The sequence below is a fragment of the Oncorhynchus keta genome, chromosome 16 (assembly GCF_023373465.1).
Source record: "Oncorhynchus keta strain PuntledgeMale-10-30-2019 chromosome 16, Oket_V2, whole genome shotgun sequence".
Classification (NCBI taxonomy): Eukaryota; Metazoa; Chordata; class Actinopteri; order Salmoniformes; family Salmonidae; genus Oncorhynchus; species Oncorhynchus keta.
The window spans coordinates 16004354-16019591 of NC_068436.1; the positions used below are offsets into that span (position 1 = coordinate 16004354).

The 15238-nt window shown below is 42.2% G+C and overlaps 2 protein-coding genes across 9 annotated transcripts; one reads left to right on the forward strand and one right to left on the reverse strand.

Moving 5' to 3' along the window:
- The first annotated feature begins 1801 nt into the window (after positions 1–1801).
- g3bp2a (G3BP stress granule assembly factor 2a) lies at positions 1802–11666 on the forward strand. Of its 8 annotated transcripts, none has more exons than XM_052464820.1 (13): positions 1802–1973; positions 3687–3805; positions 3917–3998; positions 4242–4427; positions 4761–4851; positions 4961–5066; positions 6205–6385; positions 6636–6737; positions 6831–6936; positions 7108–7167; positions 7263–7391; positions 7615–7742; positions 8380–11666. In XM_052464820.1, the coding sequence occupies exons 2-13, from the start codon at positions 3711–3713 to the stop codon at positions 8662–8664; spliced, it is 1551 nt and encodes a 516-aa protein (XP_052320780.1). In that variant the 5' UTR covers positions 1802–1973; positions 3687–3710; the 3' UTR covers positions 8665–11666. The 8 variants fall into 8 exon arrangements, with proteins under 8 accessions (XP_052320780.1, XP_052320781.1, XP_052320782.1 ...); XM_052464821.1 differs by having other exon boundaries at positions 7615–7733; XM_052464822.1 differs by having other exon boundaries at positions 4242–4415.
- A 977-nt stretch (positions 11667–12643) lies between these two features.
- LOC127907976 (uncharacterized) lies at positions 12644–14922 on the reverse strand. Its single transcript, XM_052464827.1, has 3 exons — positions 14330–14922; positions 13879–13983; positions 12644–13664 (listed from the first exon to the last, which is right to left on the reverse strand). The coding sequence occupies exons 1-3, from the start codon at positions 14394–14396 to the stop codon at positions 13186–13188; spliced, it is 651 nt and encodes a 216-aa protein (XP_052320787.1). The 5' UTR covers positions 14397–14922; the 3' UTR covers positions 12644–13185.
- Between the last annotated feature and the right edge of the window lie 316 nt (positions 14923–15238).

Consider the following 15238-nt stretch of genomic DNA (forward strand, 5'->3'; position numbering starts at 1 on the left):
AGTTCTTGTGCTAATATTGCTTCCAGAGGCAATTTGGAACTTGGTAGTGAGTGTTGCAACCGAGGACAGACGATTTTTACACGCTACACACTTCAACACTCGGCGGTTCTGTGCTGTGAGCTTGTGTGGCCTATCACTTCACTGCTGAGCCGTTGTTGCATCTAGACTTTTCCACTTCACAATAACTGCACTTACCACTGACCGGGGCAGCTCTAGCAGTGCAGAAAGTTTACAAAATGACTTGTTGGAAACGTAGCAATAGCATCCTATGACGTTGCCACGTTGAAAGTCTCTGAGCTCTTCAGTAAGGCCATTTTATTGCCAATGTTTGTCTATGGAAACTGCATGTCTGGGTGCTCGATTTTATACACCTGTCAGCAATAGGTGTAGTTGAAATAGCTAAATCCACAAATTTTAAGGGATGTCCACATACTTTTGTATATAATGTTTATTTTCATTATTATCATCATCATAAATGGTCATCGATTTCTTATCCTTAACAGGTAAAGGTGTTACAAACTGTCACAAATATTTCCGCAGTGAGTATTTTCATTATCATCATCATAAATGGCCATTCATTTATTGTTGACTGTACAGTTTGTGTTTCAATAATAATGTAATAAACATTGTACTTTTAGTGGGCAATTCTGAACATGAACAATTGATCCATTCCATTCTATTTTGGTTCCTAGGGCTCCAGAAGCGATCTGAGGACGTCTGGTTCTTTGACGGCTATCAGGTCACCCCGAGGGACGAGGAGGGGGAGATGGGTGTAAGGAGTTTCAGCTAACCCCTCCACTCCCCCTCCCAGACCACCACAGCCTTCCCCCTGGTGTAGCTCTCCCTTCCACTGGGGCATATTTTGTGTACCCCATGATGGTCGATGTGGCTGGGAAGAAAATCTATTCGCCTGCCAAGTTCCCAGACATGAGAGAGGTATAGCAGGGCACACAGAGGTATTGAGTGGCCCAACCAGAGCCCGGACTTGAACCCGATCAAACGTCTCTGGAGAGACCTGAAAATAGCTCCCCATCCAAATCTGACAGAGCTTGAGAGGATCTGCAGAGGAGAATGGGAGAAGCTCCCCAAATACAGGTGTGCCAAGCTTGAGGCATCATACCCAAGAAGACTTAAGGCTGTAATCGCTGCCAAAGGCGCTTCAACAAAGTACTGGGTAAAGGGTCTGAATACTTATGTAAATAGACATTTCAGTAAAAACCTGTTTTTGCTTTGTCATTATGGGGTATTGTGTGTAAATTGATGAGAAGAAGAAAAAAAACAATTTAATACATTTTAGAATAAGGCTGTAACGTAACAAAATGTGGAAAAAGTCAAGAGGACTGAATACTCTCCGAATGCACTGTAGGTGTGTCTCCTGATACTGGCAGGCATATGATAGACTTGTTTCTGTGGCTCTAGGTTTCCTCCAGTTTTTGTATTCAAAAGTATTAATTGTAGCCTTCAAGTTATCTGCTGTCTGTCAGGAATAAAACATATAACATCCTCATGAATTACAGATTGCTCAATTTTGTACTGTATAGAACATACTATATGAACATTGTTTTATTGGTAAATATATTTTAAGTCACAATTAATCTCTTTTTAACTGTTGGCTGATAATTAATATTATATTACGAGTTATGACAAAATAAACCCGTTGTGACGTCATAACGTCTGGATTTTTAGGCAAGAAGGCAGGCGGGAAAATACACCAAAATACGTCACAATTGATGTTGTCCAGTGTAAAAATATCATTGGCTACTCCACTGTCACGGGGGTTCCCTCCCTAGATTGCAGGGGTTAGACAATAAATTTGAAGTCTATCGCTTTAAATTCCAATCTCTGATACAGCAGAGATCATAAAGTATTTCAGTAGAAGGAGAGAAATATTATAAATTACACCTGAAATATTCTGCATATTTCAGATTATATTCATCTAATCACTGTGTTCAATTAGATAGGTATTTCAAAAGGTAAGTTACCTTTTTATTTATTTTTTTAATCGATAATCTGACTAACGATAACATTTTATTAATGGCTCGCTACTGTAGTTGTTCTCGGGAAAAAGTTAACATTTGAGTTAGTGAAGGTCTTTGTTGGCTCACTGTACAGTATGTGTCTTCAATTAATTTAATGTCGACAATTTGAGCTAAAATGGAATAAACAGGCATGGTATCATGTGATGCTAAACTCCGAATTGGACCGAGTTCAATTTTATTTTTCTCATTAACTAACTAGCTATAGCTAAGAATACCTAGCCAGTCGGCCTTTGTATTATGTGCAATGCTAACACGAGCACTGGTGTCTCAATATTGCTTGCTAACCAGCTCTGTTCAAGAAAACCCTGCCTGCCGGTGCCAGGATTTAGGCACTTGCACGAACGTGTTAACCGGTCAGAATTTGCCAATGTGTATTGGCTAGTTACAAAATGATTGTTGCTTGCTGTTCAACGTTTCTAATTCATGAAATTGAGCCACATGACTTTGCACCATTAAAGTGTTGATGCATGTTAATACACGAAGGAAAACTGATAGGGGTAAACAAAGTTGTCAAGACAAGGTAGCTTGAGAAAAAGCAACGACGCCACAAATCTAGCTTAGCGCCATTAGCTGCTTAACGTTAGCAAATGTACTAGTTTCACTATCATTTAATTAGCAACCGGTGCTGACTTTTCTGTGCATTTTGTTGATTTAAAATGTATACTTAAATTACATTAGAATATTGGGGGTAATGCTATTTATCAATGCACGCAGTGTTAACGTGTTGGCTAACTTAGGAGCTAGCTAACGAGTTTTCCCAAATTAGCCTAGCACCAATCTAGTAGGAAGCCAGCGTTAGCTAGCTAATCCTCGTTTACCTTACAAGTATGCTGCCCTAACTAGTTTGCTAAATACACTTCCAAATAAGACGAGGCCTCTTTCAAAGCATTTGGAGTTGGTCTACTATTTCTAGCAACATGTGTTATGTCTGGTATCGAGGCCAGGGAAATGATTCGACGATGCCACACGAAAATAGACGTGCAGCTACGACGGAGGCTGTACCAGGTCGTGGGAGGCCTTCCGCAGTTTCCGTCACAATAGGCCTGGCTACTATCAAACAAATTAATTTAACATTAACCTAATTTGTTCATTTGATTAGTAACATATGTTCAGACAATCTCTCAACTCTTCTGAGAACGTCTCGTTGAAGGCGACCTATGCTTTGTACCCCTCTTTTGTGTCCGGGTGGATAAACGTGATGGCGCAGTTGCACGCTAGTGTGTGCTATCAAAGTAGGTAGTTAGATAGCAACGATAAATATGTATAATTTTAAAATGTGAACACTAATAACATGGTGCATTGTCGTTTTAAAAATCAGTTGAACGCATCGACTTTGTCTTTATATTCTCAACTAATTTCAAAACTAGAAAGCAACGTCTTAATAACCAGTTTCTGTACATAATTTTTTATTTGCTCAAATTTGCATGCAAATATCATTCATGAACGATTCATAAGTTGCTCAGTTTTCCATTGGTCTCATTCTGGTATTATGGGTTGATATTGTACATGTTGCCTCAATTATGTCCAATAAGAATGAGTTGTCATGGCTTTATTTTCCTTCTTCAATGCTGACCTGCATGTTCTTAGGTCACTTCAAAGTATTACTTCATATCAAGATTAAAATGTTTTGTTAATGTTCTGTTTCAGCACTTGATATTGATTACCAAAGAAATGGTGATGGAGAAGCCAAGTCCCCTGCTTGTAGGGCGGGAGTTTGTGAGGCAGTATTACACACTCTTAAACAAAGCACCCGATTTCCTGCACAGGTACTGACCGATTTGTCTAGATTGAATAGCCCACAGTATGTGATAACCTTCCATTGCTTTATGTAGACTTGTGCCAGCAGGACTTTAAATGTCTCTGCTTTGTCATGACAGGTTCTATGGAAGGAACTCCTCCTATGTTCATGGCGGACTTGACTCCAACGGGAAGCTTGCAGAAGCAGTGTATGGCCAAGCAGTAAGTGTCAATAACCTAAATCAAAGATCCAGATGACAACTACCTGTTTTGAAAAATATAACACAGTCCAGAGTCTTCACTCAGGATGCTTTTCATGCAAATCTCAAACAATTTAGATGTTCAAATATTTTTTTTATAACCTTCCAAGTGCTGTGATGTAATAATGCAGGAAATTTGATTCTATTATAAACCACTCCTGGTCTTGTGATTTACTTCTAACTGTACTTCCTTCACCCTACCCAGGAAATCCACAAGAAGGTCCTGTCCCTGCAGTTCCAAGAATGCCACACGAAGATCAGACACGTGGACGCCCATGCCACGCTGACTGATGGCGTTGTGGTCCAGGTGCTGGGTGAGCTCTCCAACAACGGCCAGCCGATGAGGAAGTTCATGCAGACCTTTGTGCTCGCTCCAGAGGTGCGTAGTACGGTAGGCTAAAGGGCGGGGCTCACTGCACACACTTTACTAAGCATAGGGTAGTTGTCATATTTTAATTGTCACTCACTGGGAATTTTGGATTGTGTTCAGCAGTCATGAAATGGTAGAATTAATTGAAGTGGAGTGACTACCTGCGTTGTGTTCAGTAGGGCTCAATGTTCAGGAAGTACCTCCCTGATTCACTCTGTTTCAAAACATTTCATGCCCACTGAAAACAACTCTGCACTTTTTCTTAGATTATGAAGCTCCTCAACTATGAGGGTAAAAGCACATTTTCGTCAGCTAGTGCAGCACAAATAATAGCTTGTCTGGCTATTTCCACAGGGCTCCGTGGCAAACAAGTTCTACGTACACAATGACATTTTCCGCTATGAGGATGAGGTTTTCGGTGACTCTGAGGCTGAACTTGATGAGGGTAAGAAATTCTGCACTTTGTCCAGTTAAATGATCTTCAATGTTGACTTTGGATGTCAATTTGTTTATATGGTCTGTATACTTTGTTTTGTTAATCAATGATACCTCAGAATCTGAAGAGGAGGTTGAGGAGGAGCAGGAGGAGAGACAGCCGTCCCCAGAGCCACTACAGGACAGTCTTAACAGCACTACCTACTACGAGCCTCACCCTGTCATGTAAGTCTATGCCATGGAGACCACCATGCCAGTTTGACAATGATGGTTAGATCAATGGTGACTAGATGTACTTAATTTTCTATTTTAGAGAAATTGCATTTATGTACAGGATGTGCACTACATTAAAAAACAACAATAAGTAAACATGGCATACAGTTGGTATGTGTACACTCACCGGACAGTTTATTTGGTACACACATCTAGTACTGGGTCGAACCTGCTCTTTGCCTTCAGAACAGACAGAATTTTTGGGGCGTTCTACACGGTATCGGAAACGTTCCACAGGGATGTTGGTACATGCTGACGGCGACGGCATCACGCAGTTGCTGTGGATTGTTCGCAGCATGAATGTACTGCCGTCTGGCCCATTCCAGATGGTCTGTTGGGTTGAGGCCTGGGGACTGCGCAGGCCACACAAGTAAATTAAACTCGATATCATGCTCCAGGTGCTGTTTTTCCACTCCTTGATTGTCCAATCTTGGTGACCATGTGCCCACGAGCCGCATTTAGTTTTTACCTGAATGGTGTGGAACCCGGTGTGGTTGTCTGCTGCAATAGCCCATCTATGACAAGGATCAACTAGATGCTGTTCTGCACACCACTGTTGTACTTCGCTGTTATTGATCAAATTGTGGCCCGCCTGTTAGCTTGCACAATTCTTTCCATTCTCATTCTACCTCTCATCAACTAGCTGTTTTTGCCCACACGACTGCCGCTGACTGGATGTATTTTTTCTTCTGTTTGTCGCACCATTCTTGGTTTACTCCAGACATTGTCGCGTGGGAAAATCCGGCGGCCAGTTTCTGAGATACTGGATCTGGCGCCCCTGGTATCAATGATCATACCACGCGCAGCCTTAAGTCACTCGTTTTGTCCATTCAATTGAATAGTAACTGGATGCCTGTCTGCCTGCTTTATCTAGCAGGCCACATGGCTCACTGTGTCTGTAGGAGCGGTCCATTTTCATGAACGGTGTGGGGTGCCAAATAAACTGGCCAGTGAGTGTACAGTTGCATCATATTTGTGTCAAGAAGAAATGTGACTGAATCCAATCATATTGAGCTTGTATCTGAGTTTATAAAAAGGTACATCTAGGCAAACGGCTGTTGAAAACTTGACTGATTTCTGCTTCATTTAGCAATGGTGTTGAGGAGCCTATGGAGGAGCCGGCTCCAGAGCCTGAGCCCGAGCCTGAACCGGAGCCCGAGGTAGAGGAGCTGAAGCCTGACGTAGAGGAGAAGGTGATGGAGGAGCTGGAAGAGAAGGCCCCCTCCCCGGTCCCAGTAGAGTCTCCACCCAGCACGCAGGAGGCCCCCAAGGTTGGTCCACTCTCCTGGTACAACAGTGCTATGACCATTTATAAAACCACAATAACATGCAGGTTGCATCTGAAATCACACTGCTGTTCTATATAGATCACTGGTCAAAAGTGCACTATAGAAGGAATAGGGTGCCATTTCAGAAATAGCACTATTGCACGGATTACTGTCAAGATATCTGCCTTTCAAAATCATATTGTACTGTGTTCTACTGATTGGCACGGTTGAATTCTGACTGAATTCCTGGCAGACCTTCTCCTGGGCCTCGGTGACCAGTAAAAACCTGCCTCCTAGCGGTACAGGACCCTCCTCTGGAATCCCCCCCCATGTTGTTAAAGCACCAAGCTCACAGGTAACCCCTGACCCCGTGTCTTGTGTGTGTCTGGGCTGTGTGTTGTCTATGGTCAAGTAGGTCTCATCTCCTGTGTGTCGCGCTCCTTTACAGCCCAGAGCGGAGACCAAACTTGAGAGCCAGATGGCCCCTCTCCGGGGACCCCGGGACCAGCGCCCCCGCGACAGACCAGCCTTCGTACAGCGAGCATCCAGACCTGGTAAGCCCGGTGGGACCTAATGGCAATGTTTTTCTACAGACGCACTGTCTATACGCACAATATGCTCTTGGTTTTAGGTCTGCTTAGTTCTCAACACGTCACGGGTGCTCACACTTCTGTAGTCTTTATTATTTACACATGGGTCAATGTGTGCACGTCTCTGTCACTTAGATGGTGTTGCACCTTCAGAATCACAAACTGGGAAACCCCACTTCAGTTTTGTCAACAAAGGTAATAAAGCTGTGACTTTGTACTAAATGTGCTCTCTTCAGTGTTGGTACAGAGTGACGGTGCAGATGGTAGCTAATGACTTCTTCTGACTGCAGGTCGGGGCGAGGCGGACCCCGGTGAGATGGACAACAGGAGGATCATCCGGTACCCAGACAGCCACCAGCTCTTTGTGGGCAACCTCCCTCATGACATTGACGAGGCAGAGCTCAAGGACTTCTTCATGAGTAAGCACTCGTACACATGAATGGTTATTTAGCCATGCCATTTTCTGGTTGTTCAAAGTATCAATGGCATTTAAATCAATAGAATTGTGTGCGTTTGGAACAGTTTACATCTTCTATCCTTTTGTTAAGGTGTGACTAACGCGGTAAACTCCAGATGACGTAGCAGGAGAAGTGTGTATGATTTTCGGTATTTGGAATTGAAAACTAAAATGTCTTCCTTCAGCTTTTGGCAATGTAGTGGAGTTGAGGATCAACACCAAGGGAGTCGGAGGAAAGCTGCCCAACTTTGGCTTTGTGGTCTTCGACGACTCTGACCCTGTCCAGAGAATCCTGGGGGCGAAGGTAGGGGGGGCAAGTACTGACTTCATTATCCCCCTCATTCACACGGGTGTTTTGGTGGCACACGACTTGGTGTTGTAAATCACTACCTATGGGTTTTCTGCACAGTATCCTAATCCCCAATTCTCTAGACCGTTTTCCCTTTGTTTGAATCTCAGCTATAGGAGACTGGGTATTCAAGGTTTTACTGGAGCAAAATGGTGCTGGGGGGGTGCTGACTGGAAATTTGAAGCCCTCCCGTTGTCTGCAGAGACAACATTCAGCTTGGCTTATGCTATCTGAGTCTCAAACATTCTAACAGAATCAATGGGGTTCCCAATTCTCTGACAAAAATACTCCTGAATGTATCGTTTTTGGAATTTGATTCTCCCTGACTCTTATTTTTGGTGATTGTTGGTTCTCAAGGATCGTAATTTAAAAAATAATATTGGGGGCTCTTGTTTTAGCTTTCTGGACATAGGTGGCCCGTAAACACTTAGGCAGGCCTCCTAAGACTTTTCTATGCAGGAAAACTACAAACACAATAGATGCAACAATAGGGTTTTATGGTGTGCAAACCAGTGAATGAGAAGGATCGTGAAAATTGTATTTTCTTAAGGTCCCCTAATCACCTGTCAGTCCTGTATTAACGGTCCCCTTTGTCCTGTAGCCCATCATGTTCCGTGGCGAGGTGCGTCTGAATGTAGAGGAGAAGAAGACCAGGGCGGTGCGTGAGCGGGAGGTCCGTGGCGGAGACGACCGCAGAGACATGGGGAGACGCGGCGACAGGGGGCCAGGCGGCCCACGAGGAGGCATGGTGGCCGGCAGCGGGATGATGCGTGACGGCAGGGGCCCCCCACCCAGGGGCGGCATGGGTGCTCCCAAGCCCGGCCTGGGTTCTGGAAGAGGAGCAGGAGGTTCTGCCGAGGGCCGCTTCACCACCCAGCGCCGCTGATAGTGCCACCTGCAGTTCGGAAGTAGTACCACGTTCATCTTCTACCGTTCTCGTTAACGAAAAAATCTACATGTATAAACGTATATACTTTTGTTTGTTTATTTTCGTTTCGGTAAAAAAGTATTTTTGGCTTTGGAATGTGACAGACTGTCAACTATTTCTTCTTTGATGTGACAGACAAAAATGAGCAAACGTCAAATTTGCATTTTCGCTTTACTTAGCTGTGAGCTGAGCGTACTTTTCCAGTGTTGTCAAGAATTCACAAACATTAATTTGTAAATTTGAGGAAAAGCAACCAGGAGTAATCTGCATCGTTATAGGAGGAGGGACTGATAGACTTTTACCTACGATAATACAGCCCATCATTTGGAATAGAGATTATTACGCCTCGACTTACCAGGGCGCTACGTCACGAAACCCCTCTTAATGCACATTTTATATGTGGGAGTTCTCTGCCTGTTACTGTTGGAAAAGCATGAGGTGAATTTCCTGCTGTGGGGGGGCTTGCATTTAGTTTTTTCCTTTTCAAAGGACACTGCATAAAACAAATTGCATAATGCACTCATCAATATGCACTAATGGGTACTTTTGTCATGTTACATTGACATCCTGGGATCGCAGCTGGTTGAGACATCTACTGTTGTCTCAAAGCTAAACGACGTGACAAGGCAGGCCTCCACTTCAGGCCTGTTTACTGTGACCAATATACTTCTCTCACATCTTTCATCTGCGAACCCATAACTATGCTTCAATTACTGCTGGAATACAACATACCAAGCTACAGAATGATTATTTTCCTAAATGAATTTAATAAAAAGCTCAAAGTTCCTGGACTTCACCGAATGGGGAAATAAAAGGATGGTCCACAGACACAACCCAAGCTGACCAATAGGAGAGTGGTGGTGATAATGTTTGGAGACTCGCTCCCTATTGTTTTTTTCTTTTATTTTCATGCATTTTTTTTTCTCCCCTGCCCTTGCCAGAACCGTGAAACTGGGGTTCCTCTTCTCCCTCCATTCCCCGTCAAGTGTACGGAGGAACATAATAAATGTACAGCAAAAATCATAGTTCACTGTATGATTTAATTCTCTTTTTTTTCAACTTGACTATAAAAGCATGATGGTGCCTTCTATTTAATCTTTCCAGTCTTACTAGTGAGTTGAGTTTGGGGTGTCCGGTTTTGCTCCCAGCTCCAGTTGAACTACTCTACCTACTGAGGCCAGGAGAATTTGCAGTGTTCTTCACAGGATTATAATGTTTTTCTGGTGCACATTTCACTCTCCCATAAGTACTGTTGAACAACCTAAGATGATGTGCTGCAAGTTGTGCATTTGTTTATAGTATCTGCTCTGGGGTTTTAAAGAGACTAGAGACAACGGGTGCCTGAAGTTTTAATGTTAAATGTCCCAGAAGTGCGTTATTATGTTAAAGAAATGACTCATTGGAACATACTAGTCATGTGTGATTCTTGGTTAGTCAAGCAAATGGGATCAGTTGAAGAGTTTGCATCTGCAGTATTGACGAGCTGTTTGCTTAGTAACTGTAACGGACAGTGAAAATGAAATGCCCTCTTAAAGGAAAACGTTGATTGCACGGCTCAGACATGGGCTACTAGACAGTTCTCAATCGGTACGGTCAATTGGAGCAGCATGGTCTTTGTCTCAAACGGTGGCATAAGCCCTGGATCCAAGGGCATCCGACTGTTTCATCAACAACAAACATTTTTCGTTGGCAGCCATTTTTGTAAAATGGTCATCTTAGGTGTGGTTTAGCGTTAGTGCAAACTTTATCTGGGATGGCACTCACTTTTTTAAATCCATTTATGCGTTCATATTTTTTTAAATGCTGATAATATTCAATGTGCTGTGTACCGATTTTTCAATTATTTTTTTCCTCACTAAGGCAAAATAAGAAAAATAAGATTTCTATATCAGTACTCTGCCAGTGAAATGGGATGTTTTATTTTTGTGACTGTGAAAGGGAAGACCTCGGTTTCAACCTGGAATAGAATCGGGGAGGAGAAAGGACAAATATTTTGCACTTCTTTTTTCTTATACTGGTCTTCTTGCACTGAAACGGAAAGTTAAATCTGATGTAGCGCCTTTTCCAAAATGTCGTACTGAGGTCTTCCTTGTCAGGTGGTATTGCGCTATTTCTGAAAATTTCTGGGACAATCTGTCACAGTAAAAACACTTTTCCCATCCTACCCCCTTTTCTGACATTGCTCTCATAATTAATTTTCTCGTGGCGTGGGCCAGCTTAAAAAGCCAGTCACACTGGTGGAAATGCATGTACCTTTTGGTTGGATTGGAGCGACGTGCCGAACACTGGTGTGTGTGTGTTATGGGAAGAGGCCATTTTGAAATTGAGCCCCTTTCTCCAGGAACCCATTGTTGGTCACTGCAGAACTACATCCCTCCCCATGTTTCCACAAATGGACAAGTTTCACAGTTGCCTATATACTCATAATGTGAGTTTCATATTATGGCTAAGAAAAGGGCACTTACTGCGATTTTACTTTTGCAATGGTCAACAAGGGCGAGGAGAGTCAGCCGAGTGGAATGCCATCATGCTTTCTGGCTAGTTTTCTGAAGTCAGTGCTTTAAAACTCAGTGGTGTTAAAACGTTTATTGGGAGCAGATTTGTACTTTTTATTTTTTTTGCTCTGAAATTTCAGTGAAACCCCCATCTCTACCCCCAAGTTTCAAAGGACCCCCTAAAGCAAAGGCTGTAAACTTTTTCCACTGTTGAAAAATGCTGTAGAGTGGATTTAAATGTATATCATTCCAGTCCTCTTTTCAGTGGAATAGGATTTCCTTCCTGGCTTTAGCAAGTGTGGTACGCAAAGCAGTCAGTTGGTTGCCATCTTAATTTACTGTGTTTACCTTCTACTTGTTTGCTAGTAGAAACAAAAAAATGTGTTGCAGATGGAGCAAATTTGTTTTAGTTTTCCATTTTGAATGTGTTTGGACTTAACATACAATAAACTACTGATATCTGCACCAGTCATCACAGTTGTCATGTTTTAAGGGGCACAGCAGTCAACCAAATGTCGTAAAAGACAAAGAAGTTGGAAATGCCCCAAGATGTTGGATCCTACTTGAGAATATTAACAAAGCCAGAAGTAACGTGGGTCTCGACTACAAAGAACAAAAATATAAACTCAACATGTAAAGTGTTGGTTTCACGAGCTGAAATAAAAGATCCCAGAAATGTTCCATGTGCACAAAAAGCTTATTTCTCTCAAACGTTGTGCACAAATTTCTTTACATTCCTGTCAGTGCGCATTTCTCCATCCACCTGACAGGTGTGGCATATTAAGAAGCTGATTAAACAGCATGATCATTACACAGGTGCACCTTTTGCTGGGGACAATAAAAGGCCACTAAAATGTGCATTTTTTTTTACTGAACATAATACCACAGGTGTCTCAAGTTTTGAGGGAGTGTCCAACTGGCATTCTGACTGCAGGAATGTCCACCAGAGCTGTTGCCAGATAATTGAATGTAACATTTCTTTACCATAAACTGCCTCCAACGTTTCAGAGAATTTGGCAGTATGTCCAACCGGTCTCACAACCACAGACCATGTGTATCCACGCCAGCCCAGAACCTCCACATCCAGCTTCTTCACCTGGCTCCCCAGTGGGTGGGCCTATGTCCTCCCCACCCATGGCTGCGCCCCTGCCCAGTTGTGAAATCCATTGATTAGGCCTAATTAATTTTTTTGAATTTACTGATTTCCTTATATGAACTGTAACTTTGAAATTGTTGCATTTATACTTTTTGTTCAATGTAGTTGCCAAAGTCATAATTCTTGCTAAATCCCACCTGTTTCTACAATTTCTCTTCTTAAAATGTTATTTCAAACCTAACCTTAACCACACTTCTAATTTCTAATGAAAGGAACGTTTCTTATTGGCAATCCTCTTTTCTTTTTTACCTTCAGTTTGGTGCATAATGAACACCACCTAGTTCCAGCTCCTGTGGTAACTGCCTTGTGTTGATTGCAAAGGCAGCCGAGGTTGACCACAGGTCTGCGTATTTGTGACACAGGCATGATACTCTCCGGTAATGAATCCATTAATCATTGTTCATTCTGGCTTGATTAAAAGTTGCACTTGTCGAACCTGGCTTTCTTTGCAATGCAGGGTGTAATTTGTATTGTGCAAGCATCGTGATTCTGAAGGTAACATGTTAAACGTATTCATTTAGTGTATTTAAATGGTTGAGCACTGCAGTCCAAAACAACTCAAAAACTTTATGAAAAGGAAATGGTATATTTTTGTCATGTAAGCATATACGCATGGTGCTGTGAGTGATTAAAAAATAACATGATGCTTATCAACACTTCCACATAGCAGATTCAGCGCACAATGACACCGATCATATCAGCCTCTGCCGATCTCTTTTCTGGGACAGTAATGGAGACTTAGCACCAGAAACTCTTAGTCATAGAAATAGAATCTATAGAACGGACACCCCCCATTCTATTTATAAATGGTCTTAGGAACCCGATACTTCAGTCACTCTGAGAATTCTCTTCAGATGAACTTCCATGCAAAGCCCGGACATAGGCTGAGAATACAGAGGGGGGCATGAGGTAGTTGGGCATACTTCCATAACCTCTGGGAAACCAGCTCATGGGGTGGGGATGGCGTGCTTCAGCTCTCTGAGGGACAAAGAACATTCGGGGTGCAGGAGGGAAGCCTTTTATGTTGGGGGCACCAGGCCTGATGGGTAGGTATGGGACAACTAGACCCTGATGTTGAGGAGCTCCCTTTGCCTTTCTCTTGTTTTTGTTATTGTCCAGGTGTGGGCTGCTGGTGGTAACTGCGGTCGGGGTTGGTTGAGTCCGAACCTGAGGGGTTAGGAGGTCGTCCATGACTGATATGACGTTACATGGAAACTCGCCACGGTTGATGATGTCTATCTCAGTTGCATCGTTTGTGCTCAGCAGTGTGTGAATAACATCATGTTCAGATTGCCCAGAATGCTGAACTGTGAAAAAAAACATGTGAGAAAGTTGTTTTTGTTGTCAGTTATATAAATGCCACCGAAGATCGATATAAGAGATCAATCGTGTTTACTCAGTAGTCTTTAGCCTGGGATCCAAGCTGAATATCACACCATGTCACTGAAACAATACTAATACTGATCAATATTCAGTTTGGATTCCAGGCTAGTCTGAATGTATTGATTTTTTTTTACTCACCTTGTCTGTCATATCTGTGCACCTCTCCTCTCCCCTTCTCCAGGTAGTCTCCCGTGGGAATTGCCCCTTGATCGGGCCAGGAAGTGGGAGTCTCATCGTTCCTCTCTGGATGACATTCAAGACATTGTGAAAGTGATGCTAACACAGATTAATTTTAGTTCTGGACTAAAAATAATTCTAAATAGAACATCTCCATAGAAAGTGCTTTTTAGTCCAGTACTAGGCTTAATCTGAAATCGCCCCTGAATGTCCTGATCATCACTATCATTTCAAATGGCAAAAACTCTTAATATTTTAAAACATATATTTTCACTCCATTTCCTCAAAAAATATATTACACGACGTCATCATAGCATTTTGAAGAGATGATCTCTGATATTTCATGTTAGATATTTAAATCCCCAGAAATTAGATGATTTGTAAAAAATAAAAAAAAACATAAAATACTTACCTGCAGAAAATACCTGGAGAGTAAGAAGGAGAGAGAAAATCACTGCTTCTGTTAGTTTGACTTCCATTGTCTAAGGAACATGCTGAGATCTGTACAGAGGCCTTTTAAGACAAGGAGTGGATCTGTCTGTCTCAGCGCCCTCTATAATTACTTTGATATTTCTGCACATTTAGATGTTTTATCCAGGTGTCTGGCTGGAACAGATGTGTATTAACATGTTATAATTACCCTCAGAGTACAATAACACCTGACTCAAACTCATAGCTACCAGACAGTTCCATCATTATATTGTGCAAAAGAGACTGTGATAAGTAAGCTCAAATGATAAGTAGTGTCTGGTCTGGGGCAATTTGTCTAAATAAAAAGGTAAGATCTATCGCACTCTCTCTCTCTGACGTGTGTGTGTGTGTGTATGTGATTTTGGACAGTTCCATCATTATATTGTGCAAAAGAGACTGTGATAAGTAAGCTCAAATGATAGGTAGGGTCTGGTTTGGGGAAATGTATCAAAATTTAAAGGTCAACTCTATCTCACTCTCTGATGTGTGTGAGAGAGACAGAGAGAGTGTCTGAGAGAAAGGCCATCAGATGCAACATGGGTTGCATACCAAACAGGTCCCAGTGTTCAGCGGGTCCCTATTGTGGACAGCATCTAGGTTAAATGGAAATGATATAAGCAGATAATATAAGCAGGCTACACCCGTTATATAAGCAGATCAATATGTTCAAAAATGAACACAAAGAAGAAAAAAATACAGGTGCATGAATCTTCTATTTTCTTGATTTGTGAATTATTTTGTATGGAAAGAAGGGCATGTTTGATACCTTATTTGTTTATTTACGTATCTCTCTTTTAATTAATTAATGTGAATGTTTTGAAAATAATCGTGTATAGAATACACACATTTT